The 15,996-nt window shown below is 34.9% G+C and overlaps 2 protein-coding genes across 7 annotated transcripts in view; both read right to left on the minus strand.

Moving 5' to 3' along the window:
* The window catches only part of LOC149805186 (mitochondrial amidoxime-reducing component 1-like), a 134,516-nt gene that overhangs the window by 31,782 nt on the left and 86,738 nt on the right, over window positions 1–15,996 (minus strand). The gene's annotated exons all lie outside the window — the stretch shown is intronic.
* The window catches only part of LOC149805187 (mitochondrial amidoxime-reducing component 1-like), a 53,065-nt gene continuing 41,669 nt past the window's right edge, over window positions 4,601–15,996 (minus strand). For all 6 annotated transcript variants that reach the window (XM_089948171.1, XM_089948140.1, XM_089948141.1 and 3 more), the window contains exons 7-8: window positions 11,072–11,146; window positions 4,601–8,736 (exon numbers count right to left, since the gene is read on the minus strand). In XM_089948171.1, the coding sequence (XP_089804297.1) occupies window positions 8,622–8,736; window positions 11,072–11,146 (190 nt within the window). In that variant the 3' untranslated portion in view covers window positions 4,601–8,621. The remainder of the gene's footprint in view (window positions 8,737–11,071; window positions 11,147–15,996) is intronic.

Genomic DNA, 15,996 nt, shown 5'->3' on the forward strand with positions numbered 1-15,996 from the left:
AGCATGGACACCCCTGCCTCACTGATCTTTCTACGGGGATGTCTCCCGTCAATGTCCCATTAACTACTACTCTAGATGAAATTCCATTATACATGGCTTGGATCCAGCTGATACAATTCTAGCCGAATCCACATTTATTTAGGACTTTCATAATAAAGCCATGCTCTATCCGATCAAAAGCTTTTTCCTGATCGAATAGCAGGATGGTTCCCCTCCCCCCCCCGCTCCAGCAAATCAATGATGGAGCAAATGGAGAGTGCTGTTTAAAATATTTCTCCCTTGACCGTCACAGCTTTGGTTGGGGTCTACTAACAATCTTGTACATGTTCTTAATATATTTGTTAGTATCTTACTAAGTATTTTATATTCGGTATTAAGCAAGGTGATAGGACACCAGTTTCCGATGGCCTCCCGCTCGCCTTCCCTTTATAGATCAGGGTAATAAACCCTTTTTTCATTGATTTAGTCATTTCTCTTTTAAAGAGAATATTGTTCAATAAACGTTCCAATATAGGGCATATTTTTTCCTGGAACTTTATGTAAAAGTCAGTTGTGCGTCCATCGGATCCTGGCGTCTTACCTTTTTTTTAAGGGTTTTTATTGCGCCACGGATTTCATCAATTGTGATCAATCCGTCGCACATTATTCTTGCCTCATCTGTAATTCTATTGAGTTTTTGGGGAGGTATATTATTTATTATAATAGTTTTGAACTTCATTTAGTATTTCTTTTTTATCAGATATCACTTGATTATTTATATTTAGTTTGTCAATCTTTTTATTCTTCCCTCTTTTCAGTTCAAGCCTTCTGAATATTCCTCTTCCTAATCATGACCATGGAGCCACTCTGTTTGAGGTTCACCCTTAAGGAGTTGGATATATGTCTGATATGCGATCAGCACAATACCACCTCAAACATGATATTTGCTCTCTGTGAGGATACCAATTTTCAGACATGGATTTGATATCACGCTGTTTGTATTTTCATTCTTCAAATGTTGCCAAGTATAACATGGATTACCCATTCGTTCTGAGGAAATAGGGTGATCCAACAGGACTGGAACTGCAGCAGTCTGGAGTCTACCAGCAGGTCGTTTGTGGGTGTTGGTGATGGAAGGTCAACATCTAGTGTTATAACTCTTGGAGACGGAGAAACTAGGTTTCTTGTCACTCCTGTAAGGTTGCCTACTAAACTGATTTATTTGTCGCCTCCTGACATTATGCTGGGATCATAACTGAATGACTGAAAAGGTACATTGTCTCTGGTCTGCCTATTGATTGGTCCTAGAGTTGGAAGGGCAATTCCTGATTTGCCTGACCCCGAAGACTTTAAATTACTCTTTAATAGTAAATGCGATCCAGACGGGGTCACCTGTAATGTCAGGGTATAATGTGCTTTAATCGACGTGGTGTGCAAATATGAATCACGTCGTATGAGGTTGAGATTATCAGTCCTCGCATTAGTTATGGATTGGTGAGCCGCCCTGGTAATAACTGGAGCAATTCTGGCCATCGCCTTCCGGGCGTGTTCATTGCCCGACCGGAAAATCGCCAACGAATTTAAACTTTCGAAGATGTGTCGACACCGTTTAGCATCATATTCGAAGTGGCAAGGGAGGCATTCTTGTCCAATTTACAAAAAACTGAGAATGAAGTAAACTACTGCTAGATTTTTACCAAGAGTCTGGAGGTCAGTTAGGAATGCATCCAAGTTGTTTTTGTACCAGAGAAATGGAAATATTGCTGGTAGTTGAATTTCTGAAAATAATGCCTTTTCATTCTCTAGATGACAAATTCTTCATATTAGACAGTCATGAATCTCCTTAATTTTAGCCAAATGGGTTAGCCGCCTGAAGAATGGAGTTTCTTCCTCCTCGCCGAGATCTACCGGTGCTTCAAAATACGGTAGGTTGGACCACTTCTCAGATGCGGGAGGTCGCGGGTTTGAACTCCGCCAGAGTCATACCAAAGACTTATAAAAATGGTACAAACAGTTGCCTCGCTAGGTCTCAGCATTAAGAGGTTAGTGTTAGGACTGGTCGGCCTGTATTCAGGATAATGTCACTGGGTGGGATATCATGCTACATGTCTGCGTCATGATGCCCCAGTGCTAGGCATCACTATACACCTTCACACTACAGACATTGTAGCGATTTGTCAAGGTCAAGATCGAGATACGATAATTCCTGCGTCAGTGATGCAAGCCAGGTTGGCTGACCATGGAGATCCCACTGGAGAAGCTCCAAGCGGAAATAATGGAATGTACCGACGTCAGTGGGTACGGTTTACATGCCCACCTGTTGCCGGACTTCACTACTGTCAGAGGTATGTGGGAGCGTGGGGAGCGGCGTCTCCACTTCATCCTTTAAGAAACGGTCCTTATTATGTCCGACAACTTTGTGGTTGTAACCTACCTCCCCAAATAGGGGGCACCGTATCATCCGACCTCTGTGTTCCGATTTGACAGTTTCTATGTTGATGCCACAACCTAAAAAGAAAACAGAAAAGGTAAAGTCCTTCACACTGAATGTCTCATCAATCGGTCTTTATTCGGATCTGCGCACTTTAGGGGCGCTCGATGATCGATCACTTTGCGATAATGTGTTATCACAAGTTGCCCACCTTCGTCCCTCTAGTTCCAGACCCAAAAGCTTAGGCCGTGGACACTGTCAATCAGTTGGTGGAGGGGTGTTAGGCATTTGCCCATCCTCCCCCAATCTTCGTACCAAAAATAATCCACAAATTACTGGGTCAGAAATGCAAGATGGTTATGATAGCCCCTCTCCGATGGGACAAGCTCTGGGTTACCGATCTACTCGATATAGTGATAGCTATGCCCAGGAAGATTCTGGCCAACCCAAATCTTCTCAAGCAACAATGGTCACGGTGTTCCATCCCTGCCCAGGCCGTCTTCTTCATGCTTAGCTCTTGTCCAGACAATCTTGTAAGACAAAGAATTTAAACCTTCGAGAGAATATCAAGAGCAAGAAGGCCCTCCACTCAAGGTTTTGTTTTCAGAGACTGGTGCCATATCAATAACATCGTCCCTACGAGTGCCTCAATACCTCAGCTGGATGAATTTTTTCTCTGGCTCTTTGAGGAGAAACAGTTGGCCCCAATTACTATCAAAATGCTACCACTTCATGATATCAGGCAAATTCTGTCATCATGGTAGACGTGATATCGGGCGTGATAAAGATCTATCGAATCTGTCCATGGATTTTAAAATGGTTCAATTATAATAAATTTGAGCCTTAAGCCCACACTTCGCTAAAGCTGTTATTATACAGAACATGATTCCTGATAACTTTGGCTTCATCATGCTGGGCAAGCGACTTACAAGCCATTTCCGTCAACCTGAACTGTCTTCAGATCAGATCAGATGGTTCAGTGGTCCTCTTGACACAGCAATCTGTCTGTCAGCAATCAGAGTCATCGTTCACTCACTCTCTTCCATAATGTTGAGAGCTGTGGCCATGCAAGATCCTGTTCAAGCACTATTTGAAATTCTCTGAGACAAGTTGTGGCACATGCAAACACCTCTTTACCTATGATGAAAGCCAGGAAAAAGATATCCCTCAACAAGAACTTGCTTCATAGCTCAAATGGGACTTATCTGATGAAGGATACCACTCATGAGATCAGAGACATCAGTTTGCATGCAATGTTTCGATCCAAGATATAGTAGAATGGATGGCATGCAGACTCAACATACTTGAGTTTTTATCTCAGACATTTAGCTTTGGAGAGCCAGACCTTGAATATGGTAAGTTTAGTGGCAGTAACTCAGAGACCAAGTAAAACAATCAACACAGTGTATCAGCTTTGCTGGATTCGCCAGTGAAACTTTGTTGGTAAGAAGATTTAAATAATTATCTTCTTAACCATATGCAAGGGGTCACAGATCAAGTGACCCTAGGCTGTATTGCTTAAGTAATTAGAAGAACAGGTTATCGTTTGCATGGGGAATCCAGCCATCATTCCGAAGACAGATAACCCAAGGTAAAGGTCGGATGCTAGCAATCCCTCCTCCTATTACTTATTCACCTAATGTTAATGTAATTGGGGAATGTATTTGAAGGAGAAAGCAAATTTTTCAGTAACTTGTGTTTCTCAGAGAATACTTACCCAATCACATTACTTAAAACCCATCCAACCACCCCTCCATGTGAGAATCCTCATTATTATATTGCTCCACATAAAAACTAGCAACACCTGGCAGTGGCAAGGGCAGGTAATTAGCAGCAATTATTGCCCTTTGTCTATATAAGATAGACAGGAAAGGCGATTTTTGTCTTTTAGTAGGTCTGGATTTATGAGGTAGCAGGCTCATATTCCCTAATGTTAATATGACCAGGTAAGTATTCGCTGAGATATATAATTTACTTAAAAATTTGCTTTTAAGACATGGTATTTTCTCAAATAATTTTTAATAACACCTTTATCACATATTATACACACCTCAACTGCCTCTACAATAAATGTACCAAGCTTCAAGGCAAAGCACAGAAAACAGATGGATGGATGGGTGAAAGGATGGATGGATGGATGGGGCAAGTTTGGATGGATGGGCAAATTAAATAACTGATACGAATAAGCCAGACCATTTCAAGGATTTATTGCTTATATTTCATTATTAATACATGTGATAATATGACTAGAATATAACTGTTGTATAATTGCCAATCAACATTTTTTAACACTAACTGTAATAAAATGATTAAACTAACTTTTCTGATATTGTTGAGCCATATATATTGTTTTCTGATATATATATATATATATATATTGCTATGCTGTTATTTCATGTATCATCGAATCAGCTGATTTTAGTCACAACACGTTGTAGTCGAGTGTGGTCATTTTGAGATGTCCCTATTACATCGCGATGCTCATTATCCGTTTGCGTATTTTGTACAACAATACAAGATTTTTCAAATTAAATTACCTGCACAAACATTTGAAGATAAGAATAAAATATTTGGGTAGGTTTGTCACGACTGATCATATTGTCTAATATTATGTTAAATTAGAGGAATTAAAACACCGAGTTGTGTGTATTACTGTCGTGAGGTCATGTTCAGTCAGCATGGTTGATATGGATTGGCTGATCGATTGCAATACCCACCAATCCATGCTTTGTTTACCACAATGCTTACACGTGCCAAACTTGTATATAAAGAGCATCGTTGTTCCAAGTTGAGGACAGATAGGGGTTGGAAGATAAGGTAGCAGACGAATAGAGGAAAGGGTTGGTGAAGATTAAGATCTATAATAGAGATTGATTAAGTCAAAAAAAATGAGAGAGGTAATTTTTGAAAAGGACAATTTAATGATTGAAATTTTGAAGAATAATTTGGAACTTAGACTTTAAACTACAAGTTCTCATAAGCAGACAAATTTTCTACACACGAATTTCAGAACCCAAATTTGGATTCCGAAATTCAAAACTTATTTCAAACAACATAATTTGCCCACATTATATATTTTTAACACTCAGGCTTAGTTTTACTAAATTATGAACTGGTTTTAGCTAGTCAAGATATATCCACTATGGTTCTATCTACTGCTATATTTCTATAAGTAAAACTTGATTCAGTTAAGTGGTAAAAAGGGTGTAGTTCTGTTTTACAGATGAGAAATGATTGAATAAATCTGTCCTGGATTTTTAATCTTCCATTACTGTTGTTTTTATCTCTATTGCTAAAGTCAGACGAACCCTTGTAGCTTCAAGGTCTGTAAAAGAAAGCTAAAGACCCATGAGATTACAATATATATATATATATATATATATATATATATATATATATATATATATATATATATATATATACACACACATAAAGATAAACCTGTCCTAATGACCTCCTTTACTCAGTGGTCACCTGTTCACAACCATCATTCTAATTTCCACTTCCATTTTTGGCACATGTCCTATATAAATGTCATGTAGGTAACGTTTACTTTCCTTGTACAGTCAGTGACCAGGTATTTTCTAACCAAACAATGGTTTCTCCCTGCCGTACACAGCCACTGGTACATATCTACAGCAGTTAATGCTAAGTCTTTTGGTTCATGAGGGAGGCATTGTTTAAAAAAAGAAATGTTATTTCAATTGATGTGCAAACATTTCTTATTGCACTTGTACTCACTCTACTCCAGTCACGTGTCTATTGCTACTCATGTGTCACTATGCCAAATCTGAAAGCAAAGCAGTTTATATCATTAAGTTTGAGGACCAAAACAATTCATTTGCTGAATGGTGGTAAAATTGTGTTATCACAGCAGCAATGGAAGTCACCTTTTGTGCCAGTGTGACATGTATAGTTAGATATCTTCATCTATTTGTCTGTGAATTCAAACTATATTTGACCATTAGGGTCAGGGGTCATTCAACATTCAAAACGTGTCTGTTGTTGTTGTTGTAGTGTTTAACACCATTTTTCAGCACACGATAGGCTATATACATGGCGGCCAGTAATAATGGTGGTGGAAGAACCCAGGAAAACCCCTGAAAGAACCACTGACCCACAAGAAGCTACTGGCAAGCTTTCTCACATACCCACATTGGCTGAATCCGAGACTTGAACCCACGCAGACAGAGCTCAAAATGTGTCTGTAAAGGCTGGTGAAATTTCGGTTCATGGGTCACAATAAATAGCCACATAAGGCTTCATTTTTATTTTCTAGTCATCAGAGCCTTCTCACATATGACAACTCTCTTTTGATATTGGTTAGTTGAGAAAATGACTCATCCAGATATTGTTTTCAAATCATGATCAAACAAAGATCAGTGTACATTTTAAGTTGGTGATGATTTCATTTCTAGGATGGATCAAAGTGAGCATGTTACAGTAACCATATGGAACATAAATTTGGGAGTGAACAGCATACACAAGTAATGATGATTTTGTACACTTAGAAAAATCTTGGTAAAATAATAAAATAATAATAATAATAATACAAATAATAACAATAATAATAATTATTATTATATTCAGTGCATGGTATTTGTTTCCAAACAAATTTTAAAATGTGAACCTGTGTACAGTGGTCCCCTGTATGTAATGGGCTGTGTTTGCATGTGCATGAGCAACTGCTAGTGACAGGTTTGACTATAAATATATTGCAGAAATACCTCATTAAAAAAATTGTTTGATTGTTTATTCACTTATTCAAATAATGTTAATTATTCCATATATATTGTGACTAAAAGAGCTACAGCTTTCAAACCTTTTAAAAGGATGTGAAAAACAGAAATGCAGTGGTGCAAAACAGCAGTTATATCTCGTGCATAATCCAAGTTCACCCATAATTACCTCACAGAAGTACTGAAAGTCTAATTAATTATTCATCGGATTAATACTTTTGTTACACATTTTTCAGAGAAAATTTGAGACTTCATGAACATGATATCATCCGCTGGTGGCAGTCGTGTCAGCTAGATGTTAAGCTATTTTAGAAAGCATATAACTCTGAAAATAACTTTGTAAAAGGCAAGACTCTGTTATGCAGAACCCTTGTTACACTCTACTGTCAGAGAAATTATTTCTCTTTTAAGAGTTTGTATAATTTCTTAAGGTTGGAACTCAGTTATGACCCCTTTATGCTATACAAACACCTTTGAAAATCACCTTAACATTTTATATCGCAACTACTTTTGCAATCAAGGCTATTTTGTTCTGATGTGAAGTGTATATAAAGAACTAATTTTATTCCACAGAAGAGTGCCATTTTGGTGAGAGTGACAACTTGGTTTTTCACTGCAATTAACTGAGTAATAATGTAAAAGAATGACATTATAGTCTCAGTTATCAGATACAAAATAATTAAACCAAATATCTTTGAGCATATGAATATAATTTTAATAAAGAAAAAATATTTGCTTGAAACAAGTGAATAAAATGGATATATATTACTGAGTGGGTGAAAAACTCTGTATTTTCAACCACAAGATGAAGTATATCCATTATTCACTCATAGCAAGCAAATTTTATTTTTATTTTATGCTCAAATGTATTGTTTAGCAATTTGTATAACAGACTGAAGTAGCAGATTTCTTACTGGATCTTGCATGATGTCAGCAGTACACCATTAATCTTCTGCTGTGTTTTGTGATTATTCACACAGAAAATAAATACAGTAACATAATTTTCCTTCCCAATTCAAAGTAAATTAGCACATTAAGAAAAACAAAATAATCTATGCCATACTGGATTTAAACTTTATTTGTATTTAATGGGAGGCAACCATACTTACTGTTGCCCATGTATGTGTCTAAGTGCTTACAATTTCTTGGTTATAATGATATCCATGTCCACTGGCAGCGAGTGAAAAAATATATTAGTGAAATATTAAGACTATTTCTCTCAGAAAATCCAGTAATTCACTGCCTAGCATAAAATAATGCAACAACATGTTGCAGAACAGTGTGATACATAAGAGCTAAGCCTATAGTCAGTTATATGGACAGCTGATAAACAAAGGTAGACTGCATTTGTAGAATCAATGTTTGTGTACGATGTACCCACAGTTAAGGTTCTGATCACACATTAACCATGGCAGATATTTTGCAATGTACCAGTATATCAGTTTTACAAAAGCGATCTCTTTTCTACTTTACTAGCTCCTCCTGATGGCATAAACTGTGTCCCCAACTCTGATATCTCCCTCAACATCTGGGGTTGCATTGACTCCAAAACAGGGGGAAATGCCATACTTTGAGAACTGTCTAAATCTGAAAGGAAAAGAATGAACAGATATACTGTAAAATGCATGTCTTCTACTTTTTTGGTTTATCCCAATGTTTGAGCAATGGATTTTGTCATCCCTTCAATCTGTCCACTGCCACATCTCCTAAACTGCTTTGTGTGATTCAGGAAATTCTACAGATTTGTTGCTCTTAGGGTAGCCATTTGCAAGAGGGGTATAATATTAGTTTCCACTCTCAGAGCCCTAGGAGGAGGGCTTGAAGTTCAGATGGTCACCTATTTAAATTATACCACTCCCCTGACAACTCTTTTCCTGAAAACTCGTGAACATGCTCATAATGTGGAGCCAGGATCAGATCCCACTATTTTTACTAGAAATTACCCCAAAAATGGGCTAAAAATGTATAAACTCTGATTCACAAAGAATCATGTATAAAATGAGCCCTATTTGTTGAACTTGAAGAAAATCACTATCAAGATTGGTAACTTAAACTCTGATATATCTTGTTTTATCATTGAAAATGGTAAATAAGACCTGGAAATTTGAATCATCATTATAAAATTATCAACTTTTAATAAGAAGTCATAATTTTTTTTAACATTCTTTCCAGACTACATTAATAGCATACCATAAATAACGATAATCAATGAAATTTTGATCAATGAAAATGTCACTTACGCCCACTAAAGGCTGTACATTAATATAAATCAATCAAATAAGTTTTTTATCAAGTGAAATTTGTATTTTAGTTGTATCATTTAGTTAGGTTTAAGTGCACTCATTTCATAAATGCAATGTGCCCTCTTGTATTCAAATGTAAAATGTGTCAATCTACTGGAACAATGTTGTCCTCGAGCATTTCTCTGCAAACCTAATTAAGTGATGACCATGTTTTGATATCTGACTTGTAGAAGTATCTGTTGTATTGTTGCACTTAAATAAAGGCTGACCTTCTTTGTATTAACATGTTAATTGCATCTTTTGTATCAAATAAAGGATGTAAAATAAAATAAAAGTTAAAAGGCATGCAAATCCTACACATGTAAGATCAAGCGACCTCGGTCATATGTCATGTGAACTCATTCCAGTTAACACTGTTATAAATATTATTGTGTATTTAACATAATTAGACTACCTTAAAGTAAACTACTCAGTAATAAAATGTTATGAAAGATAGCAAGGCGACCAAGTAAAATAAATTGTTCATGAAATAAAGAGCGTTGGTTCACACCTACTAATCAATGAGGAGACACGAGTTTCAGAAAAATCCTGAATTGGCACATAGAAATATCCTCAAGGATGAGAAGATGTTTCACTATTATTTGCAATGAAATCACAGCATCAATATTTTATTACATGAAAAGTATAAAAATTGAGTTTTGATGCAGACGATTGTTATACAAAAATAAAAGGAACCTTGTTTCGTGGTGTACCAACAGGTAGTCTGCTTTGCTGCTTGCTTTGAACTCTGCAATAACATTATACTCATGGAACCAGACAAATCAACAACATAAAATTCAATGATGCAATACAAAAATGATTTTGCTTGTATGTGAAGGCTGTTGAAATCTGTTGGAATAATGTTAACGATCTTTTAGATGTTGGGCATCTTGAAACTAAATGTAATTAATATACAATAACAATTAAGTTTATTAGACAAAGTGCTTTATTGACAATTATTCTCAGGGTGATAATAAAACGAGTATTCTGCCATTAAATAGCACCTTCTGTCTACCCCCCCCCCCCATGGTTTTGTCCAGCAGGAATGGGGAAATCTTATTTTTGAGAGGTTCAGCTGTAATGCATGCCCTCACTTTTAGTGCTGCCTGTGTTTTTGGACCCTGTTGTGCTTGAGTTATCAAGCAAGATAAACTGCATTATAAAATATTTTCTGAGCAAATTAAAAATGAGTCATAGCAGGATGACACATCATGTGTGTAAAATATTTTATATTATGACCCCTTTGACACTATCAGGTGGGTGGGGACAAGAGACAGTTGCAATATCAATAAAAGGTCTGAAGAGTTGCAATAGTTATTACCCTTGCCCTATTAAGATATACATATGGAGTGAAACCTGCTGTTACAAACACGTGATATTTTCATCCAGAGACATGTCCACACAGAATTTTGACAAATTTAACTTTTTTACTATGTAAATTTTGCAGAAGATATAAAAGAAATATTTAAAGAGTGCATTGGAAACAACATATTGTTATCAGTGTCATTTCCTGATATTTACTCAAAAAATGTAGATTTTCTTTATATATTTTTTCAGGTAAAATTGAAGACTGACAAAGATTTTTTCACCTAATAATATCTAAAACCAAACTTAAAATGAGAAGACTATCCCAGACTTACTTTCTTAGGGTGACAAGTGGTTCCTCCTCAGGAGACTTAATTCCTGTCCTTTGGTTGACAGTAATAAGCAGACATCTATTCAGAAAGATCCAAAGAGTCAGTATGACGTAAGACAGAAAGTGATCATGATGTCTACATTATTTAAATATCACATATAAACTCTGATTCATATGGAATCATATATATACTCTGATTCATATGGAATCATATATATACTCTGATTCATATGGAATCATATATAAACTCTGATTAATATGGAATCATATATATACTCTGATTCATATGGAATCATATATAAACTCTGATTCATATGGAACTGTATAAAAGTATAAACTCTGATTCATATAGAACTGTATAAAAGTATAAACTCTGATTCATATGGAATTGTATAAAAGTATAAACTCTGATTCATATGGATTCATATACAAACTGTTATTCACATGGAACCATATATAAAATTTGATTCACATGGAACCATATATAAAATCTGATTCACATGGAACCATATATAAAATCTGATTCACATGGAACCATATATAAAATCTGATTCACATGGAACCATGTAAAAAACTCTGATTCATATGGATTCATATACAAACTGTGATTCACATGGAACCATATATAAAATCTGATTCACATGGAACCATATATAAAATCTGATTCACATGGAATATAAAATCTGACTCACATGGAACCATATATAAAATCTGATTCACATGGAACCATATATAAACTCTGATTCAAATGGAATCATATATAAACTCTGATTCAAATGGAATCATGTATAAACTCTGATTCACATGGAATCATACACAAACTTGGATTCATATGGAATCATATACAAACTCTGATTCATATGGAATCATATACAAACTCAGATTCATATGGAATAATATACAAACTCTGATTCATATGGAACCATACATAAACTCTGATTCACATGGAATCACATACAAACTCTGATTCATATCATACATAAACTCTGATTCATATGGAATCACATACAAACTCTGGTTCATAAGGAATCATATATAAACTCTGATTCACATGGAATCATATACAAACTCTGATTCATATGGAATCATATATAAACTCTGATTCATATGGAATCATATACAAACTCTGATTCATATGGAATCATATACAAACTGATTCATATGGAATCATATATAAACTCTGATTCATATGGAATCATATTCAAAACATTTCATATGGAATCATATATAAACTCTGATTCATATGGAATCAAATATAAACTCTGGTTCATATGGAATCATATATATACTCTGATTCATATGGAATCATATATAAACTCTGGTTCATATAGAATCATGTATATACTCTGATTCATATGGAATCATATACAAACTCTGATTCATATGGAATCATATATAAACTCTGATTCATATGGAATCATATATAAACTCTGGTTCATATAGAATCATGTATATACTCTGATTCAAATGGAATCATATACAAACTCTGATTCATATGGAATCATGTATATACTCTGATTCAAATGGAATCATATACAAACTCTGATTGATATGGAATCATATACAAACACTGATTCACATGGAATCATATATAAACTCTGGTTCATACAGAATCATGTATATACTCTGATTCAAATGGAATGATATACAAACTCTGATTCATATAGAATCATGTATATACTCTGATCCAAATGGAATCATATACAAAATCTGATTCATATGGAATCATGTATATGCTCTGATTCAAATGGAATCATATACAAACTCTGATTCATATGGAATCATATACAAACTCTGATTCACATGGAATCATATATAAACTCCGTTCATATAGAATCATGTATATACTCTTATTCAAATGGAATCATATACAAACTCTGATTCATATGGAATCATATATAAACTCTGATTCAAATGGAATCATATACAAAATCTGGTTCATATGCAATCATGTATATACTCTGATTCACATGGAATCACGTATATACTCTGATTCAAATGGAATCATATACAAAATCTGATTCATATGGAATCATGTATATGCTCTGATTCAAATGGAATCATATACAAACTCTGATACATATAGAATCATATATAAACTCTGATTCATATGGAATCATATATAAACTCTGGTTCATATAGAATCATGTATATACTCTGATTCAAATGGAATCATATACAAACTCTGATTCATATGGAATCATATATAAACTCTGATTCAAATGGAATCATATACAAACTCTGATACATATAGAATCATATATAAACTCTGATTCATATGGAATCATATACAAACTCTGATTCATATGGAATCAATATAAACTCCAATTTTGTATAGAATCATATATAAACTCTTGATTCATATGGAATCATATATAAACTCTGATTCATATGGTATCATATATAAACTATGATTCATACAGAATCACATATGATGTAATCAGACAAGTAGAATTAGAAATTATGATGATATTATGAGCAAAGGATTGTCCTTTACTGTTTTTCTGATACATAAAATGTAAATCCAAAAAAGTTAATGCTTTGTGTTGGTAATGAATATTTTAAAGAATTATATATGAAAAAATATACAGTACATAAAGGTGTTTTTTGATGTTCAAAAGAGTTTTGAATGACTGAGTACTTTCTCCATGTGTCTATCACATAAATAAACAGAGATTTATTTGTTGCCTTTTTTTTGAGATATTACACTAACAATCCAGTTATATGTACAATGGTTGCACTATAACTCAACTTTCCTCATTATTGTTGTTGTTGTTGTTGTTGTAGGGTTTAACGCCATTTTTTAGCACAAGATAGGCTATACATGGAGGCCAGTATAATTGGTGGAAGAAGAACCCTGGAAAACCCCGGGAAGAACCACTGACCCACCAGAAGCTACTGGCAGGCTTTCTCACGTACCAACATTAGCTGGGCCTGAGACTCAAACTCATGCAGACAACTTTCCTCATTACAAAAAGGGACCAAAACATTGTTTCATAAATGGCAATGCAAACATTTTATCTTATGAAATAAGACACCATGCATATTAGTAATTACATGTAATAAGATACTATGCATATGACAAATAGTAATTACATGTAATAAGGCACCATGCATGACAAATAGCAATTACATGTAATAAGACACCATGCATATGACAATAATTACATGTAATAAGACACCATGCATATGACAAATAGTAATTACATGTAATTAGACACCATGCATGTGACAAATATTAACTACATGTAATATGACACCAAGCATATGACAAACAGTTATTGCATGTAAGAAAATACACTGCATATTACAATGGTAATTGTATGTAAAAAATTACACACATATGACAAACAGTAATTACCTGTAATAAGACACCAGGCATATGACAAATAGTAATTATTATATGCTCATTTTTTCCCAGTTAACTTTACATTGTCAGAATCATGCAACAATACCCAATACTGAACCTGCGCACCAATACGCATATAGCATTCACGTGCATAAAGGAACTACTTTCTATTGTAAACAATGGACGCAGATGCCAGCACTTTTGATCTGTACACAATTCATGTACACTCGCGTAAGAGGTGCTTTACGTTGTGGTTGTTTAAATTTGTTTCTGAATGAACGAAAACAGTTGTTTCGTGGACTGCCACATACCAGCTGCTTGGGCACATTCGGCATTGATACAATGTTTCAGCTTTAGGCTAGCTATAGTATACAAAAGATGCAAGAAAGGGTCCTTACAAAGAACATACAAGTGACAAGTCATATACTGTCTTCTTTAGCTGGTGATAAGAATGGCAAAAAAATATACTTAGTTTTACATCCTGAATTTCCTCAAAATGTACTTTCTTAGTTCTGCAAATCCGAATTACATGAGCCATGTCATCGGTTTTCAATCTGGATTACACATTTTGAAATTGTACTGTAATTTCAATGATAAGTGCAATTACATCCTCCTTACCGCACTAAAAATGAAATAAGCATTAAATTCCATAGCGTCTTTTTGATAATTGCAATCGAAAGACTTCATATTTTTCCCACATTTTCATTTCAAACATTCAATGACAGAAACAGAAACACATTTGCAAATGTCAACATGCTTCTCCCTAGCTTCTTCAATCCCATCTATTTCATGTGGAATTGTCACATACAAATCCAGTACATAATCACAAAGTTTCGTAGAATCGAAAAAATACCAAAATCTATTCGTTCCAGATCAAATGGAAAAGTTAATGCAATGCACATTCATTCACAATATGACTCCAAATTTCAATTTTAACTAGACATGCCATTTTCTTTCGAATTTTATGTCGAGCGGGCAACTAAGTTCAAATTTATCTGGGCAGAGTTATGTGCACAGTAATAATGTTGTTGTGTAATGAAGAATATGCGCTTGTGTACAATCCTGATGAAGAGTGCACCAAAGTCATGTGCACTTGATCCAATTTCAACATCACTGCTGCTTGAGTGCTTAGATCTAATACTGCCTTCACTAACTGATGTTATTAATACCTCTCTCCCATCAGGGGAATACCAATCATTTTTCAAAACTGCCACTGTAAAGCCTTTGCTGAAGAAACCAACACCAGACCATAACAATTTAAAGAACTACTGCCCAGTTTCTAATCTCCCATTCATATAAAAAATCTTAGAAAAGGTTGTTCTATCCCAGCTTGTATCTCATCTGAATTCCAACAGTCTTTTTAGCAATGTACAATCTGCATATCGCCCTTGCCACAGTACTGAAACTACTCTTCTAAAAGAAGTTAATGACATTCTCTCTACTTTGGATAGCGGAAAGATTAGAGTCCTCATCCTCCTTGATTTGTCTGCAGCATTTGACACAATAGACCATGATATATTACTTCACCGTCTCCAGTATTTATTTGGCATTCATGATATAGCCTTACCTTGGCTCAAGTC

Source organism: Sinohyriopsis cumingii, chromosome 2 (assembly GCF_028554795.1).
Source record: "Sinohyriopsis cumingii isolate HCF-2022 chromosome 2, ASM2855479v2, whole genome shotgun sequence".
NCBI classification, from domain to species: domain Eukaryota; kingdom Metazoa; phylum Mollusca; class Bivalvia; order Unionida; family Unionidae; genus Sinohyriopsis; species Sinohyriopsis cumingii.